This window comes from Ceratotherium simum, chromosome 2, assembly GCF_057802395.1.
Source record: "Ceratotherium simum simum isolate JZ-2026a chromosome 2, ASM5780239v1, whole genome shotgun sequence".
Classification (NCBI taxonomy): Eukaryota; Metazoa; Chordata; class Mammalia; order Perissodactyla; family Rhinocerotidae; genus Ceratotherium; species Ceratotherium simum.
In genome coordinates, this window is record NC_141901.1 from 41,983,802 (window position 1) to 42,000,418 (window position 16,617).

At 49.6% G+C, this 16,617-nt stretch overlaps 1 protein-coding gene across 1 annotated transcript; it reads right to left on the bottom strand.

Moving 5' to 3' along the window:
* CHRNB2 (cholinergic receptor nicotinic beta 2 subunit) lies at positions 1 to 8,707 on the bottom strand. Its single transcript, XM_004436113.3, has 6 exons — positions 8,456 to 8,707; positions 7,067 to 7,212; positions 6,840 to 6,884; positions 6,307 to 6,416; positions 4,244 to 5,216; positions 1 to 890 (listed from the first exon to the last, which is right to left on the bottom strand). The coding sequence occupies exons 1-6, from the start codon at positions 8,517 to 8,519 to the stop codon at positions 720 to 722; spliced, it is 1,509 nt and encodes a 502-aa protein (XP_004436170.1). The 5' UTR covers positions 8,520 to 8,707; the 3' UTR covers positions 1 to 719.
* Between the last annotated feature and the right edge of the window lie 7,910 nt (positions 8,708 to 16,617).

A 16,617-nucleotide genomic window follows, 5' to 3' on the forward strand; every position in this document is an offset into this window, starting at 1 on the left:
AGGCTCCCCTAATGCCCAGCCTTGCCCATCACACCCCAGCCAGAGCAAGAAAAGAAGGAGAGGGAAGTCCAAGGGGGGCAGAGAATTCTTCACAGGGAGAAGGGGACCTGGGGCTGGGCTGGAAGGAGTTTGACCACAGCGTCAAGTTAACCCTCTGGGCAGGAACCTCTGCCCGCTGTGAGGCCCACCCAGCCCAGCTGCTGTCCACTTAAGCAGGGACAGATGTCAGGTCACACTCAGGCCTCCCTCCTCCTGCTCCTCCCTTCTGAGCTACCGTTGTGTCAGGCCAGCCCAGCACAGAGTCAGAGCCCCTGTCCCTCCTTCTCTCCTCCCACATGCCCCTTCTCCCAGGACTTAGAGGCAGCGAATGATTCTGTCACCCTCTCGGCCCCTTCCCCATCACACTTTCCTCAGGATGGAAGGCTCCAACATCTCTGTGCTCCACTTCTCAGCCTTCATCCTCCACCAGCAACACTATTGCCTGGGTTGGCACAAGAGAAGAAGGAGAGCAGCCAAAACACAAGGCAGCTGGTCTAGCCTCCGGGTTGGTGCCGGCTGTGTGCGGGTGGAGGTGTGGGGGGAGGGGCTCCAGTTGAAGTGAAAGGATGGATCTGAGGGGGCAGCGCTCCTCTTCCTGGTAGCTCACTCGTCCCTCCTCCACCCAAAATATTGTACAACAGAAGGCAAGGGGGTGAAGGAGCATGGAGCTGGGGAGGGCCTCACTTGGAGCTGGGAGCCGAGTGGTCTGCGTGGAGGAAGGTGGCGGCAGTGTAGTTCTGGAAGAGAGGCTGCAGGAACATGCCAATGGTGCCAAAGACACAGACGAAGACAAAGATCCAAAGGAACAGGCGGTCAATCACCATGGCGACATACTTCCAGTCCTCACGCACCTGGACAGAGGAGATGAAGGAGGCCCAGGTATCAGTTACATGATGCAGGATAGGAGCAAAATGGGTATAAGCAGGTCCCCCCACATAAACACACATCATTCCTCTCCCTCCACGATCCCAGAGTGACCTTTCCGAAGCACGGCTCCAATCTTGCCTGCTTAAAAGCCTCCAGTGGCCCCACTGCCTTCAGAGCCCATCCAAACTCTCAAGTCTGGAATCACGACCCACCCATGACAAATAGGAGCCTACCTCCTGTTCTCTTCCACCCTATAACCCAGACTTACCAAACCCCAGTGTGTCCTCTCAGGTCTCTGTGCCTTTGGGTTTCCTTTCTGTCTAGGATTCCAGTCCTCCCTTTCTCTACCTGGTAAAGTCCTACACATCCTTTAAAGCCCAAATCAAATGTCAACTCTTCTATGAAGGCTTCCCTGATCCCCCTGATCAGAATGAAGCACGGGGTTCCCTCAGCACTGTGTACACATCTCTATCACAGTATTTTTACTGGACTGTACTGTCATTTCAATTTGCATGCTTGTCCCCCGCACCCCCACCTAAGTTATGAGCTGTTAAACCACAGGGACCCGATCTGATTCATCTTTGTAATCCCAGCATCTGGAACACAGAGTGTCAGTAAATGGGTGTTGAATTAGCGAATGAATGGCGGCCTCTGCAGACCTCGCTCCTTATATGACTGCACAGGGAGCCCCATCCAGCAGCGCCACCTTGAGCATGCAGGCCCCAGAGGGTGAGGACTGGGTCCCAGATGGAAACAAACAAATCAGTGAAAAAACCTCTGTGGGTTTGAGAGCCAGTCACAGGGCCTGCATGAAGGGCCAGCCTCCGCTCAGAGCTGCTCCACTCTGGCCTGAGTCTGGGCCTTTGTGCACATGTTCATCTGCAGCCCGGCCGTTGAGGGGCTGGGAAGGAGGCAACTGTGCACCTTCATTAGGCAGCAGCTGTATCATGACTCATCCGCCATGTGCCTACTTGTGCCTACTATGTACCTGGCACTAGGCTAGGCACGGGGAGATGACAGAGCAGACAAATGATTCTACAGTTTACATCTACTGAGGGAGATGAATGCAAAACAAGTAAAAATAAAATAATTACACACTGGTGGGTGCTTACATGGAAACAAATAACTGAAATAGAGGAATGGAGGGGAAGATATAATTTAGGGTCTGGTCTGGGAAGGCCTCCTTGAGGAGGTGATATTTAAGCTAAGATCTAACAAGTGAGAAGGAGCCAGCTGTGTCAGGAATACATTGAAGAAAGAAACAATCAGACAAACCCAAACCGAGGGACCTTCACCCGGCCTGTACCCTTCAAAAATGTTTATGCTGTGAAAGACAAAGCCGAGGAACCATTCCAGATTGAAGGAAACTAAAGAGACAGGATAACTAAATGCAATTCGAGATCCTGGATTGGGGTGGGGGTGATGCTACAAAGGACATTACGGAGACAACTGGAAAAATTTTAATATGGCCTTTATATTAGATAAAGGTATTGTTTTGATGCTAAATCTCCTGAATTTGATCATTGAACCTGGGTGATGCAAGACAATGTCCCCGTTCTTAGGAGAGACATGCTGAAGTATTTGGGATAAAGCGTCACAATGTCTGCAACTTACTCACAAACAGTGGAGCAAAAATTAAAACTAGCAATAGTTTTTAAAAAGAAGGGCATTCCAGGCAGAGAGACCAACATGTGCAAAGGTTCTGGGGCAGGAAAGACTTAGCTCGCTTAGAACAGTGAAGCAGATAAGCCAGTGACCTGAGCTAGTGGGAGACATCGTCTCTTTGGATGGAGGAGCAAAGAGCTGAATCAGGGAGGCCATTAGGAGTCTCTGCTCTGGTCCAGGCAGGAGCTGATGGAGGCCTACAGCCAGGGAGGTAGCATGGAGATGGTGAAGAAAGGATGAAGCTGAGAATTATTCTGGAGACTGCACTCACAAGACAGGACTTCTGATAATCTGGCTGGTGGGGGAGGTAAGACAGAAAGAGAGGCATGAAGGATCACTCCAGGTTTTTGGTCTGAACCATTGGGTGGAGAGTAATGCCATTTGCTAAAAGATGGGGAGACTGGAGGAGGAGCAAGTTGGTGGGGATGGAGATCAAGCATGCAATTTTGGACATGTTAAGTTTGAGATGCCTGTGAAGCATTCAAGTAGGTCATCGCATCCTCAGCACCTAGCTCAGTAAATGCACATTACATGAGTAGACTGCGGCAGGGGAAGCGGAGGCAGTGACTCAGCTGTCTGGGCCCCTGCACCCCCCTGCATCTCCCACTTGGCCTCAGCCTGCTCTGAGGCTCCCGCCCCATCTCCTCCAGCCTCAGTCCCCCTCTTCCTCCATCAGGACCATAACCTAATCCCTGGTCCAAGCCCCAGCTCCAGCCCAATATCTTGCCCTCCCAGGGAACAGAAATTCCAGGCTCTGAAGCCTCCCCCACACAGGAGCCCGCCCTTCTTCACCCCCAAACTGGAATTGCTGTGTCCCAGTGGAAACCTGGCCAGTCACCATGGCAACAGCTGAGCCACAGCCTGGAACCAGCCAGGTGCCCGAAGACGGACCACAGGGTGGGGCCAGCCAACCACAGCCCCAAGTGAGAGGATGTTAACCCATCTTACTTCCTCCTCATCCCCTGGCTCAGTGCTCAAAGAGTCTCCTTCCGGGGAGCCACTGCAGAAAGACCTGGGTGTGCAGAAAGCTGGGGGGCAGGTCTAGGAAGCCCTCGCCTCCACTTGCCCCCACCTCCATAAATATTTCACAAAGCCATCTCCCGGGACCCCAAAGAGCAGAAAAGGGTTATTGATTTGGGACTCTGTACTCTTCGCCTCAAGCGAGCTCGTGGAACCTCTTAAACCCGCCCCCCGCCCCCACACACACCTTTACTGCCCTCAATTTTGTGCCCCGTGGGGCGCACAGAGGACTCATCTCCGTTTGTACTAAGAGCTGCAGATTAACTTGGATTTGGGAATACAAGCAGCGGGGAGGGATTCTCGGGGTCACGGCCACAGGCTGACTGCAAACCCAGAAGGGCCTCCTCCTCTTCCCGGCCGCCCTCCTGACACTAAGATGCCTCAGCTGAGGCATTTCGCCCTGGATAGTAGCCCTCAGGAAGCCGCAAGGTCATCCTGTACCGACTCCAACTTTGGCGGGGCCTACGAGAAGCTAACGGAGAAGAACCCAAGCCAGCGCCCAGGCCCTCAGCCCCAGGCTAGACTCGCATTTCCCGCATCCTGCACTCCTATGAGCTTTGCGTGCACAACGCTGCTGCTTTCCAGACACCAAGGGCCTTGCAGGGCCTTGCAGCCTCAGCGTCTCACGCCCCAAGCCCCGCGGGGCACTCACGCTCTGGTCGTCGTCCTCGCTCCGCATGTGGTCCGCAATGAAGCGCACGCCGTCCACTGCCTCCTGGAGGCCGCAGCCACACGGTCCGCCGAAGCGCCCCGGGCCGGCTTCCGGCGCGGTCTCAGCCCCGAAGGCCCCAGCCAAGCCCTGGACCGAGGCGCGGTTGACGAAGCACGTGCAAGAGTCGGCCCCCGGGGCTTCGCGGAAGAACACGGTAGTCGCGCCCTCGCGGTCGCGCTGGCGCCGCCGCAGGCGCAGGCGTTGGCGGGCGCAGTGGTGGCGCGGCTGCTGCATGAAGAGCAGCGTGGGCAGCTTCTCCAGGAAGACGATCTTGACCCAGGGCGCCATCGTGTGCGTGGTGGGCGAGCGGTGGTGCACGTTGAGCACGCACACACTGGTGACGATGGAGAACGTGACGAGCACCATGGTGAACATGAGGTACTTGCCGACGAGCGGCACGTCGAGGGAGGTGGGCGGCACGATCTTGGAGATGAGCAGCAGGAAGACGGTGAGCGCCAGCAGCACAGAGATGCACAGCGTCATCTTCTCCCCGCAGTCAGACGGCAGGTAGAAGACAAGGATGGCTAGTGAGGTGATAAGTACGCAGGGGATGATGAGATTGATGGTGTAGAAGAGTGGCTTTCGGCGGATGATGAAGTCATACGTGATGTCCACGTAAGTGGAGTCCTCTGGGTTCTCATTGCGCCGGCCAGGCAGCGCCACAATGTCCCACTCGCCACTGGGTGTAAAGTCGTCCAGGTTGGCTGCGTCACTCTTGAGCACCAGGTCGATCTCAGTGCGGTCGTAGGTCCACGAGCGGAACTTCATGGTGCAGTTCTGCTGGTCAAATGGAAAGTGCTTTACTTCAATCTTGCATGCGCTCTTGTAGATGGCAGGCGGTAGCCAGAAGATGCTGCCGTCGTAGGAGACCACGGCGTTGGAATAGAAGGACACCTCATACATGCCATCAGCACTGCCAAGGGATGAGCACAGTCAGCCCTGGCCTAAGTGTTCCTCTACCCTCAGCCATCACCCCAGCCCTGTGTGGGAGGAGAGGAAAGCCAAAGGTAGATAAGGGGAGGGGAGGTGCCGGCCTGGTGGCGTAGTGGTTAAGTGCGCGCCCTCCTCTTTGGTGGCAGAGGGTTCGCAGGTTCGGATCCCGCGAGCACCGAAGCACCGCTTGTCAAGCCATGCTGTGGTGCAGTCCCATATAAAGTAGAGGAAGATGGGCATGGATGTTAGCCCAGGGCCAGTCTTCCTCGGCAAAAAGAGGAGGATTGGCATTGGATGTTAGCTCAGGGCTGATCTTCCTCAAAAAAAAAAAAAATAGGTAGAGGAAACCGGGGTCAGAGGGTAACCATCAAGGAATATAGGGGGGTAGAGTAGGAAATGAGCAAGAAGGGGATCTGAGTGGGTTGGTGGGGAGAAGAGGTGTCCTGGTCAAGAGGCCTGTGAGGCCCCTCAGAGATAGAAGAAGGTGGATGGGAGGGGCACCTTTGCTATTTGCCATGCATTATGTAAGCTGGTTGCTCCACATGAGGGTGGAGAAGTTGGAGGAGCCAGGGAGGACAGAGTGAGGAGCCCCAAGGTAATGGAGGGGGACAGAGGCTGGTGGGAGCAGGAGATGGTCCCACTAGTGGTTTTGGATCTTGGAGGTAAGAGGGATTATTGTAGGAGAGAGGATGGAACCTGGAGGAGAAACCAGGACCTCCAGGTTCTTTGATCTCGCCCAAGCCTCCAGGAAAGCCTATTCTTGAATCACTGGGAGCTGTCAATCCTTGTGTGTATCCCACTGCAGCTCCAAACACTGGGACTCCTGTTTGGCTAGGAGGGGACTGGCCACGGCCCACGTCACCTTGCCTGTCCACATTATACCTCACTGGTTTGGGTCGGTCTGTCTGTCTGTCTGGTGACTATCTAGTCTGTCTAGTGTCTGTGTCAGTGCCAATGAAAAGTCCCTTCTCTCCCATGGCATGAGCTAATTTACTTTCCCCAAGACCCCTTCCCTCCCTGAGCACTCCCATGGTCTCCTCCAGTCTTGTCATTGCTCCATGGTCACCTACTTGTTGTACAGGACTACATCTGGGAGCCAGATGTGTTTGGCAGGGAGCCGAACTTTCTTCATGTTGTCGAACTCCTCAGGCTTCCAGGTGAGGCGATAATCCTCCCACTCCTGGGGAAGGGAGAGAGGGAGGCAGCACCAACCTCTGCCCTGGGAAGGGCTCAAGGTCAAGGACAGGGACAAGACAGGACCCATCTCGCATGAGGAAGCTTTAAAAGCCATCACCTCCCCACAGTGACTTCTCTGCCCAGCAAATGTGGCTCATAAGGTACTTTCTCATTTAATTTGCACAACCAAGCCAAGATATTCGAATCTACATTTTACAAATGAGAAAATGAATTTTGCAAAGTTTAACATGTTCAAAGTCACAGAGCTGGTGAGTGGAAGAACCAAGATTCAAATCCAGTTATTTAGGACTCCAAAGTCTGTACCTTTCTGCCTTTCTTGAGGAGACTAAAAGAGGGGAAAGCACATGCCAAAAAAAAAAAAAGAGGAAAAAGAAGACCAGGGTGTGGGTGGGAGGAGAGCACTAACCTGGGTCAGCCAGACATTGGTGGTCATGATCTGCTCCCGCTCATGCTACAGGGAAGAAAGAAGCTGTTGAGAAGGCCCCCCCAGCCTGTAGGCCCAGTACAACCACCCACGGTCTGTCCCACACCTCCCTAAGCCTGGAGGACTCCAGAGGAGTAAGCACAAGCATGAACACATTCTGGCTGTGCTGACTTCAGTAGCTGGGCAGAGAGTCTGGGACCCTGACTCACCACACTGATGAGCTGGGCCAGTGATACCATGAGCTGTACCGTCACCAGCTCAGAGCCGTTGGTGGCTGGGCGGATAAGCTTGTTGTAGCGGGAAGGATCCAGGAGATGCTCCACCAGCCGCTCCTCCGTGTCTGTACCCCAGACTCCTGGGCAGGGGAATGGGGGCACAGGAGGTAAGTAAGTAGGCAAGGAGGGCCCACCCAGGATTCCACTCTTCCTAGGCAAGTGGGACAACCCAGGCCCAAACAGGGGACTGTAGCTTCCCACTCCTCCATCCCTAAGGACACAGCAAAATGCTTTGGTTACCCCATGGAGGCCTCTCATAGAAAAGCCCCTCTCTGAGATCACTGACTGAGGAGCCCAGACAGCCCCACACAGATACCTCCAGACTAAGACCCCCTTCTGCAAGGATTAGTGGAGACCTGCTCTTCCTGCAAGGTTTTAGAGGGTGGTTTTAAAAGACTTGAGATTTCTGCTTCCATGGCTTCTCCTAGAAGATGCCTACAATTCAAGGAAGGTTTCAGAGGGTGGTGAAAGGAGAACAGTTATTCGTGTCCCATCACACACATTCTCTCCTCAGTCATGCCCATCTGTGTGTGCAAGTAACATTCTATGCCTCCACATGTGACTGTGGCTGTAACCCCACCCGCACCCTCAAAGGCACTGGGTTGGAGTAGAATAGTTGGGCTGAGCTGTGGGTCAGGGCATAAACATAGTCCCAAGTTCCACCCACATGGGAGCTTGACTCCAGTGAGATGGCATGCAGATGTGGAAAGCTCACTGAGTTGTATATTCCCTTTGTACCTGCCCCTCCACACACTCTATCTTCTTCTGCAACTCTGCACGAATGCACGCCACCCCTCAGAGAGTTCCTCCTTGGCCCTCAGTCTGCCAGAGCTTCTTCCCTTCCAAGTCTCCTGTCCCACCCTCCAAGAGAGTTGAGAAGTCACTTCTCTCCCCTCCCTGCCTTGCCTCTGTGGAGTGAGCAGAATTAGGAGCCCAATATGGGGGACAGGAAGTGATAGAGAACCAAGGGAGGGTGCTGCACCAGGGAGATTTCTTGAGATAATGTTTCACAAGAAATCAAATGGTATCTCAGCCGCAATCAGAGTCCACCCTCTTGCCACCCTAGAAAGCCTGGGGAGATCCCCTCCCTCCTTCCTCTCTGTGCCCACACTCTCCCCGCCACCACTGCCCAGGTTTCCATCTCTTCCTTGCAGCACTTACTTCTTCGGGTATGTCCTCCTTCCAGTTCATTCTCCCAGGTGCTCTCTACAGTCCCACGGGTCACTCCCCTGACCCCCCCAGCAGACTCCCCCATCTCTAGGGATCCCTCCCTTCCACCTTCAAGCCTGACTGGAGTGAGATAGCGCGGCGACGTGTCCTTACCTGAGCACAGCCCAAGGAGGCCAAAGCTGAGGAGCAGCGCCATGGGGCCGGAGTGCCCGGCCATGCCTCGAGCATAGCTCGCCGCCTCGCCTAGAGCAGCTGGAGCGCGCCGCGGGCGGGGCGCTGTCCGTGGTGCTGAAGCCGCTCCCGCGCCTGGCTGGAGCTGGGCCCAGGTGGTGCTCGCGGCTTTCGGTGCTGCTGTGCCGGCCGCCGCGGCGGTTCCTGGGGCGCAAAGAGCGGGCTGCGAGAAGGAACTAGCTTGTCGCTTATCCCGGTCTGAACAGGCGGAGGCTTTTCCGGCCGCTCTTCCAGGGAATACAATTGGGACGGTGAGGAGGAGGAGTCTCCGCCCCGGAGGCGGAAGCGCCGGATCCCAGAAAAACAGTGGGTCCTGGGGTAGGATATTCTTCTGCTGGTCCTGCTTAGTTAGGAGGTGCGTGAGGCGGAAGAAGGGCGGCTCATGGGACAGTAGAGGAGTTCTGAAGCCTCAAAGTTGGGGCAGGCCCTGGAGGGGGTCTGAGAAGGGGCAGGAAGAAACAGCGCGAATAAGACAAATAGTTCAGAATCCGCTTAGCACAGGGGCACCGAGGACCAGAATGAGGGGGCGGGAGTCGGGGGCAGTTTCTGGGTTCCCGCCCTCCTTTTTTTCTCTTACCAAACCCAAATGATCCTGCTTCCCGGGAAGGCTGAGGGCGCAGCTCAGAAAATGCATTTTAGGCCCTTAGAGAAAGAGACAGGGGGCTGTGGGTTTGCTATTTTAAGAAGCAAAGAATTTTGGAGTCTGGGAACAGGATCCCCTCCCCTGTCCCCTTCTCTACCTCCATAAACTCCCTAAAAGGCCAGGCTTCTTGCCCTCCCCCGGGGAGTCTAAGGTGGGCACGCCGGGGCATCACTTGAAAAGAGGGCGATCTTCAAGAGTGGAAGGATAAGTGGCCCTTATCAATTAGCCTTCGTCACCCCCATTCCCTTCCACTCCAGTCTTTGGCTTCTGTGTGACAAGGGGGATCAGAGGACCATTTCACAGAGGTTAGTCCAAGAACGAAGCTAACACAAAGGAGAGCAAAGAGGAGACAGAGAGAGAGGTGTCAAAACTCAATGACATCTTTGATCTTGAAAGCCCTGAACTTTTAGCTTCTGAGCCAATAAAGGCTTCTCTTTTTTCTTAGGTGGATTTTTGTCACTTTCAACCAAAAGATTCCTGACTAAAGCAGCCTTATCATACATCAAGGCTCTATCTTATTCCACCTCTCTGCCCACCTCTTCAATCTCATCTGCCGCTACCCCCAGCTCCACACTGTAACTATGGGCAATGTCTTTAAGATCCTTGAACATTCCGTCCCTCCCATCTTCCACACTTCAAGGGCTTTTAAACATGTAGTTCCCTTGGCTCTTTTATCAACCATTTCCCCTCAACCACCTTCTTGTTAACTTTGAATATTTGGCAGAAATGTCAGTTCCTCAAGGAAGCTATGCCCAACCAAGGATTAGGTCAGGCGCCCTGCTCTCTGTTTCTGGAAGATGTCCAATGAATAAACAAATAAGTCTAAAGGAGTGGCTGCCTCTCTTGCTAGATCATGAACCCAGCACAGCGCCTGGCATATTGTGAGGGCTCAACAAATAAGAAAAGGGCTAATACAGGACTGACATCTTTTAATGTGTAGAAGAAAATTCCTCTCTACAAGCTCTAAAAGCAACTTATTTACTATGTCCTCAATTCCTGGAATTGAGGGAGAAAAACAGGACAAGTGCCAGAAAAGGACTGGAGAGGAAGTAGGATGACTACAGACGCCTTAATGCACATAGAAGTGGGCATAAATCTGCACCACAAGCTCCAGGGCACGTGTATGAGTAAACATGTAATAATCTCTTAAGAATTAAAGAAATCTTGGAATCAAGGAAAGGAGTAGAGAATAAAAGCCTTAAGGAAAAGGGAAGAAAGGTGTGCAGTCACTCCACTTGGGGAAAGGGAAGAAGACCCACCTTCAACAATTCAGATCAACATTTGTTGGTTATCTACTGTTTGCCGGGAATTGTAGAGGTGTTGAGGATGTGGTGATCAAAGAGACTCCGCCCCAGCTATTAAGGAGATCACCCAGCTTTGGTGGCAAAGACTTATTACACAATGTGGTGGCTGCTCTAATAGAGATATAAATGAGGTACTATGGAAGCACAGAGGAGGAAGAGGTTAATAATGCCTAAGGGCCTGGAGGGGATGGAGATGAAAATTGAGATTTGAAAGATGAGAAAGCCAATAAGACAAGGGTGGCTTAAAGGCATTCGAATTCCTAAAAGAGAGGGGCAGGGAGCTTTACATGTAGACAGTACTTAGTACTTCCCTCTTTTAGTGAATGCTGGGTGATTGAAGAAGGCTATGAAAATCTTCTTTTATGAAAATCTCTCTCTGGAGTGGTTGCTTGTCTCTGGTTTGATCAATTAGAGGGTCACTTGCTTGCCTGAAGCCCTTGGTTGTTCCCAGATGCTCCTTTCAGGCCAGTCCAGGAAGCCAGTTCATCTCAGCCTCTACCTTCTCTTTGCAAAATCCCTAGCTTTTACCTCAAGTTTAATTTCAGCCTTGCAGGGTGTGAATCCTCTGTGCACAACCACCCAGTGGCCGAGGAGAGCTGGAACACCTCCCTCTGCCTCCCACACACACTCCTTCCGTGTCCACAGGAAGAAGCGCAGCCAGGGAGAGAGGGCAGGTCCAGAACCATGCAAGGTGACGGGTAGATAGAGAAGGATCAGCCCTGAGGCAAAGTAGTGACCAGGCAAAGTTTTGGTGGGACACTCCCATTGCCTCTGATGGTAAGGAATATTTTCTCCTGAAAGGCATTACAATCCTGAAAGGTTATTGTCCTTTATTTAGATATTTTAAATTTAAAAATTTTATTACCAGAGTAATACATATTTATGAAGACTAATTGGAAAACACAAATTAGCAAAACAAAGTAGGTACAAAATAGATTCATAATCCTACCTCCTAGAAAAAAAATTACTGTTAGCACTTTATATATACATATATCCAAATTTATATATATATACATATATATATACAAACTTACTATGCGTACTTAGATATAACATACAAAAATAAATTATTAGTGCACACAGCTAGATATATTTTCACATGAACACAGACATACAACTCCCACCCAGATAAAAAAAGTAGAACATTACAATATCCAGAAGCTCCCCATTATGTTCCCCCTGTGGAGGAAGAGGGAGAATCCCCCTTGGCCCTTTCCCTTAAGGTTCTTATGGCTGGCCAAATAATTAACAAGACAGGTTAGCAGGAGAAAATAATACCAAGTTTAATAACATGTACACATGGGAGAAACCAGGGACACTGAGTTTCTCAACACAATGGCAGAGATTCTCCTCTTAAATACTATCTTCAGCTAAAAACAAAGGAGGATGTTGGGGGTGGGTGGTGTTTTGGGATTTCAGAGCGGGAGAAGACAATTTACATGAAGAGGGAAATGTAAATGTTTGTCAGACAATACTTTGCAGGGCAACCTATAGAGAATGTAGCCAGAGAGACAGGAATTATGGTAATCAAGAGTATGTATATTTAAGTCTTCTTCTTCTGTCCTGATAAGAGTTTTCACAGATAAGGTCATCCCACTACACAGAGGGAGATACCTTTACAAATGTAAATATTTGGTAAACCGAACTTTGAAAAGAATGGGCTTAGTGAGGACCCTGCCAGTCTATCCATATCCAGAGTTAAATTCCTTTAGGCAGTTAGTGGGGGAGGTCAAATGTCCATCAGAGAAAATAACCAAGGTAAAGAGACATATTTCAGCATGGCCAAATTTTGATCTCCCTCACCTCCCAGTTATTATTCCCTCCTTTTCAAAAGTAGTGTCATGGGGGGTGGGAGGAGGAATGGGGAGTGACTGCTTAATGGGTACTGCTTAAAGTTCTGGAACTAGATAGAAGTAATAGCTGCACAACATTGTGAATTACTGAATGCCACTGAATTGTACACTCTAAAATGCTTAAAATGGTAAATTTTACATTACGTATATTTTCCCACAATTAAAAAAAATGACTTAAAAAGAGTAGCCACTATTTTGACTTCTAATGGTATGGATAGATCTGTTAGACGTCAGAATAGTGGTCTTTGCTGAATTTTATATAAATGAGATCATCATCTTTTGTGTCTGTTCTGTTTTTAAAAATTATTTTAGTGAGAATCATGGACATTGCTGAATGTAGTTGTAGTTCATTCATCTTCATTGCTATAGAGTATTCCACTATATGACTATATCATCATTTATCCATTCCACCATTGATGGATATTTGGGTTGTTTCCTATTTTGGACTACTAAAAATAATACCGCTATGGGGCCAGCCTAGTGGCCTAGTGGTTAAGTTAGTGTGCTCCACTTCAGCAGCCCAGGATTTGCAGGTTCGGATCCCAGGTGTGGACCGACACACCACTCATCAAGCCATGCTGTGGCAGCATCCCATATACAAAATAGAGGAAGGTGGGCACAGATGTTAGCTGAGGGCCATTCTTCCTCAAGCAAAAAGAGGAAAACTGGCAACAGGTATTAGCTCATGGCCAATCTTCCTCACCAAAAAAAAATTTTTTTAATAAAATAAAATAAATAAAAAATAAAAATAATATACTGCTATGAACATTCTTGTTCATGTTTTTGGTGTACAAACATATGCATGTCTGTTGGGTACATAACTAAATCAAGAACATTTTATTTTTTTGAAGGAACACACTGTAATATAGCTTTTTAACCTTCCTTTTCCATTTACTATTTCTCAAACATCTCTCTATACCAGTAAGTGTTCTTTGGTAACTATTTTTAATGGCTGCATAGTATTCCATTGCAGGAAAATTTTTGCATGTACCTTTAATAATTTCCAAGTGAAACTGCTAGCTCAAAGGTTTTTAAGTTTTTTTATTATTTAATTATTTACTGCTAAATTGACCTCCAGAAGAATTGATATTCTCAAGGTTACCCCAGGGGCCTCAGGTTAAGCACCGACGGCCAACATCTCTACAATCTTGCCTATGCTGAGCCCCCTCCTCATCTTCTTCCCCTCTTCTGCTAAGTCATTCTTCCTTCGTTTCAGGCCTTTCTTCTCAATCTCCTTCTACTTGAGGGCCTAGTTCTTTCAGAATGTCCCCTCATTTCCATCCAAGTAACTTCTACTTTCACATTCTTTCTTGGGAGTTAATTCTGACCAATATCACCCTTCAAGGCCCTTACCCTTCTTGATCCCTATTATTGCGTTTGTCACATTGTATTACAGTTGATTTTATCTGACTCCAGTTCATCCATTACCATGTGTTCCTGAGGGCAGGAGTAAGAAACACAACAAAAATGATAAAATGAGTAGCAGTTGTCATGTAAGGAGCCCCTCCTCTGTGCCAGGAATCAAATCAGGTGCTCCCCACAGGGACCGTATCTTATTCTTCTCTACAACCGTGGTGCCCACTACAGTTCCTGGCAAAGCGTAAGTGCTCAGGACGATTTGTTGAGTCAGTCACAGAATGCTATGCTTCTGAAAGCAAGTCAAAGGAGAAGGCTGCTCACTCTGCCCAACAAGGGCATCTGTTCACTCTGATAACACATGACCTTTTGGAGACAAAAAAAAATCCCTACAATCCATTTTCCATAGAGCAACCAGAATGATCTTTTAAAATTTAAAATCAGATCATGCTACTCATGGCTTAAAATCTTTCAATGGTTTCCCACTGTACTTTGAGTAAAACCCAAATAACTTACTGTGGTCTCCATATCTGATCCCTGCTTTCTTCATTGGCTTCACTTCCCACCCCCCCCCCCCCCCCCCCCCCCCCCCCCTTCACTAGACCCAAGCTATGCTGATCCTCTATTTTTTTTTTAGAAACCAAGCTCTTACTATGTGCACTGTTCTAAGCACTTTTCATGTGTTATCTCACTTAATCCTCCCAACAACTGTATGAGGTAGGCACTATTATGCTCTCCATGTGACAGATGCAGAAACTGAAGGACAGACAGGCTAAGTAACTTGCCCAAAGTCACACCATTGATAGCTGGCAGAGCTGGGGTTCAAAGTCCACGCTCTTAGCCAGTATATCATTAGCTTCCTACTTCGAGACCATACCACCTTCGCCTCACTCAGGGTCTTTGAGGTTGTCACTCTGCCTGGAATGCTCTTCCCCAGTCCCTCCCAGGGCTGCCTTCTCTTCATCAGATCTCAGCTCAAACACTGCCTCCATAGGAGACCTCCCCTGACTACTGGACTTAAGGTAACCCCCAGTCATTCTCTCCCACTGACCCTATTTAATTTCTTGCATCTACCTACCACTCTGGTACTCTTCTGGTTATTTTATTCATTTGTTTATTATCTGACTCTTTGCACTAAAATGTAAGGCCGTGGAGCAGGGATCTTGTCTGTCTGTCTCTGCTGTCCATTCATACCTAGACCAGTGTCTGACATGTGGCAAAGCCTGGTAAATGTTTATCGAATGGTGAGTACCTCCCAACTTTGTAGTAGTAACAGTCATCACAGCAGCCGTAGTATTTAGCATTTGCTGAGCAATGTACTATGTGCCCATCTCTGTGTTAATCATGTTACATATCTCATTTCATCTAAACTGGCACAATGACCCATGCTGCAAGGCAGAGAGTATCACACCCATTTCACAGATGAGGAAACTGAGTTTCACAGAAATTAAATAACTTTCCCAAGGTCACACAGCTAGCAAAGCAGAGGAGCTCAAATCCAAGCTGAGTTCTGTCTGACTCCCCAGCCCATGCTCTTTCCACTCAGCTGTGCTGTCCCCTTTATGGTCCAATTCAAAGGCCAGCTGCAGGGGCCAGCCCGGTGGCGTACCAATTAAGTGTGCGCACTCCGCTGCGGGGGCCTGGGGTTCAGATCCCAGGCACGCACCAACACACTGCTTGTCAAGCCATCCTGTGGTGGTGTCCCATATAAAGTGGAGGAAGATGGGCACGGATGCCAGCCCAGGGCCAGTCTTCCTCAGCAAAAAGAGGAGGATTGGCAATAGATGTTAGCTCAGCGCTAGTCTTCTTCACCAAAAAAAAAAAAAGGCCAGCTGTAGCCGACTCTCCACTTAACACCATGGCTCTGCCTCTCTCCTGGACTCAGAACCCATACCCACTGCATGCCTCCAGGAGAATGTCCCACATCACTCCCTTCCTCCACACACTCAATATGTTTATAACCCAACTCTCTACCTTTCCCACCAAATTCAGCTCTCCTTTAAGAAGTCTTATTCTCTTGGTACTACCACTATTAGTTACCCAGGCTTCCCGAGCTTCTCAAAATTCTAGTGATCTTTTGATCGTCCTTGATCTTAAAATAAAGCCCAAGTTCCTAAACATGGTTTTGAATATCTGCCAAGATTTAACCCCTGCCTACCTCACCTCTATCATTCTCTCTCCCTCATTCTAGATACAGGCCTTCTTTCCATTCCTCCAACTTGCCATGATCCCACCTCAAAACCTTTGTGCATGCCGCCCCTTCTGCCCGGGACTGTGTCCGGCCCTTCCTCCTCCTTAGGTAATTCTATTATCCTTCAGAATTGAGTGTGTCACTTGTTCAGGGATGCCTTCCCCAATCTCCAGTCTTGTTGTGCTTTGAGGCACTCACCATAACTGCAATTAAGTGATTGGATGTGTAGCAATTCATGACGTGTCTTTCTCCCAGGCTGAACACATGCAAGAGGTGAGGACTGGGTCTGTCCGGTTCAACGCTGCATGCCATGTGCCTCACATGTAGTAGATGCTCAGTAACTATCTGTTGATCTTCTCCCACATCTAGTGGGTCAGTTGGCTTCACAGACTCCACCTTTATCATGTCTGTTTCCCCCAATAGAATGTAAGCTTGAGGAGGGCAGGGATTTCTGTTTTAATCACTACTGTTTCCCTGGCACCCAAGTATTCACTAAATGAGTATAATTTCCTTTCCATTTCTAATGCCCCTGCCTTCCACATTTCAGCAGAACACCAGATACAACTCCACAGAGGGCTCTTCCAGCCAGAGAGCTGAAATGCTGAACAGACCAGCAGAGAGAGAGAGAGACAGACCTCATCCCATTGACCATGACTTTTGAGTTTCTTCACTTGGGGACTTTGAGTTTGTGCAACATTGTGCGACTCTCTTGTCATGTTTCTTCTAATTAAAAACCT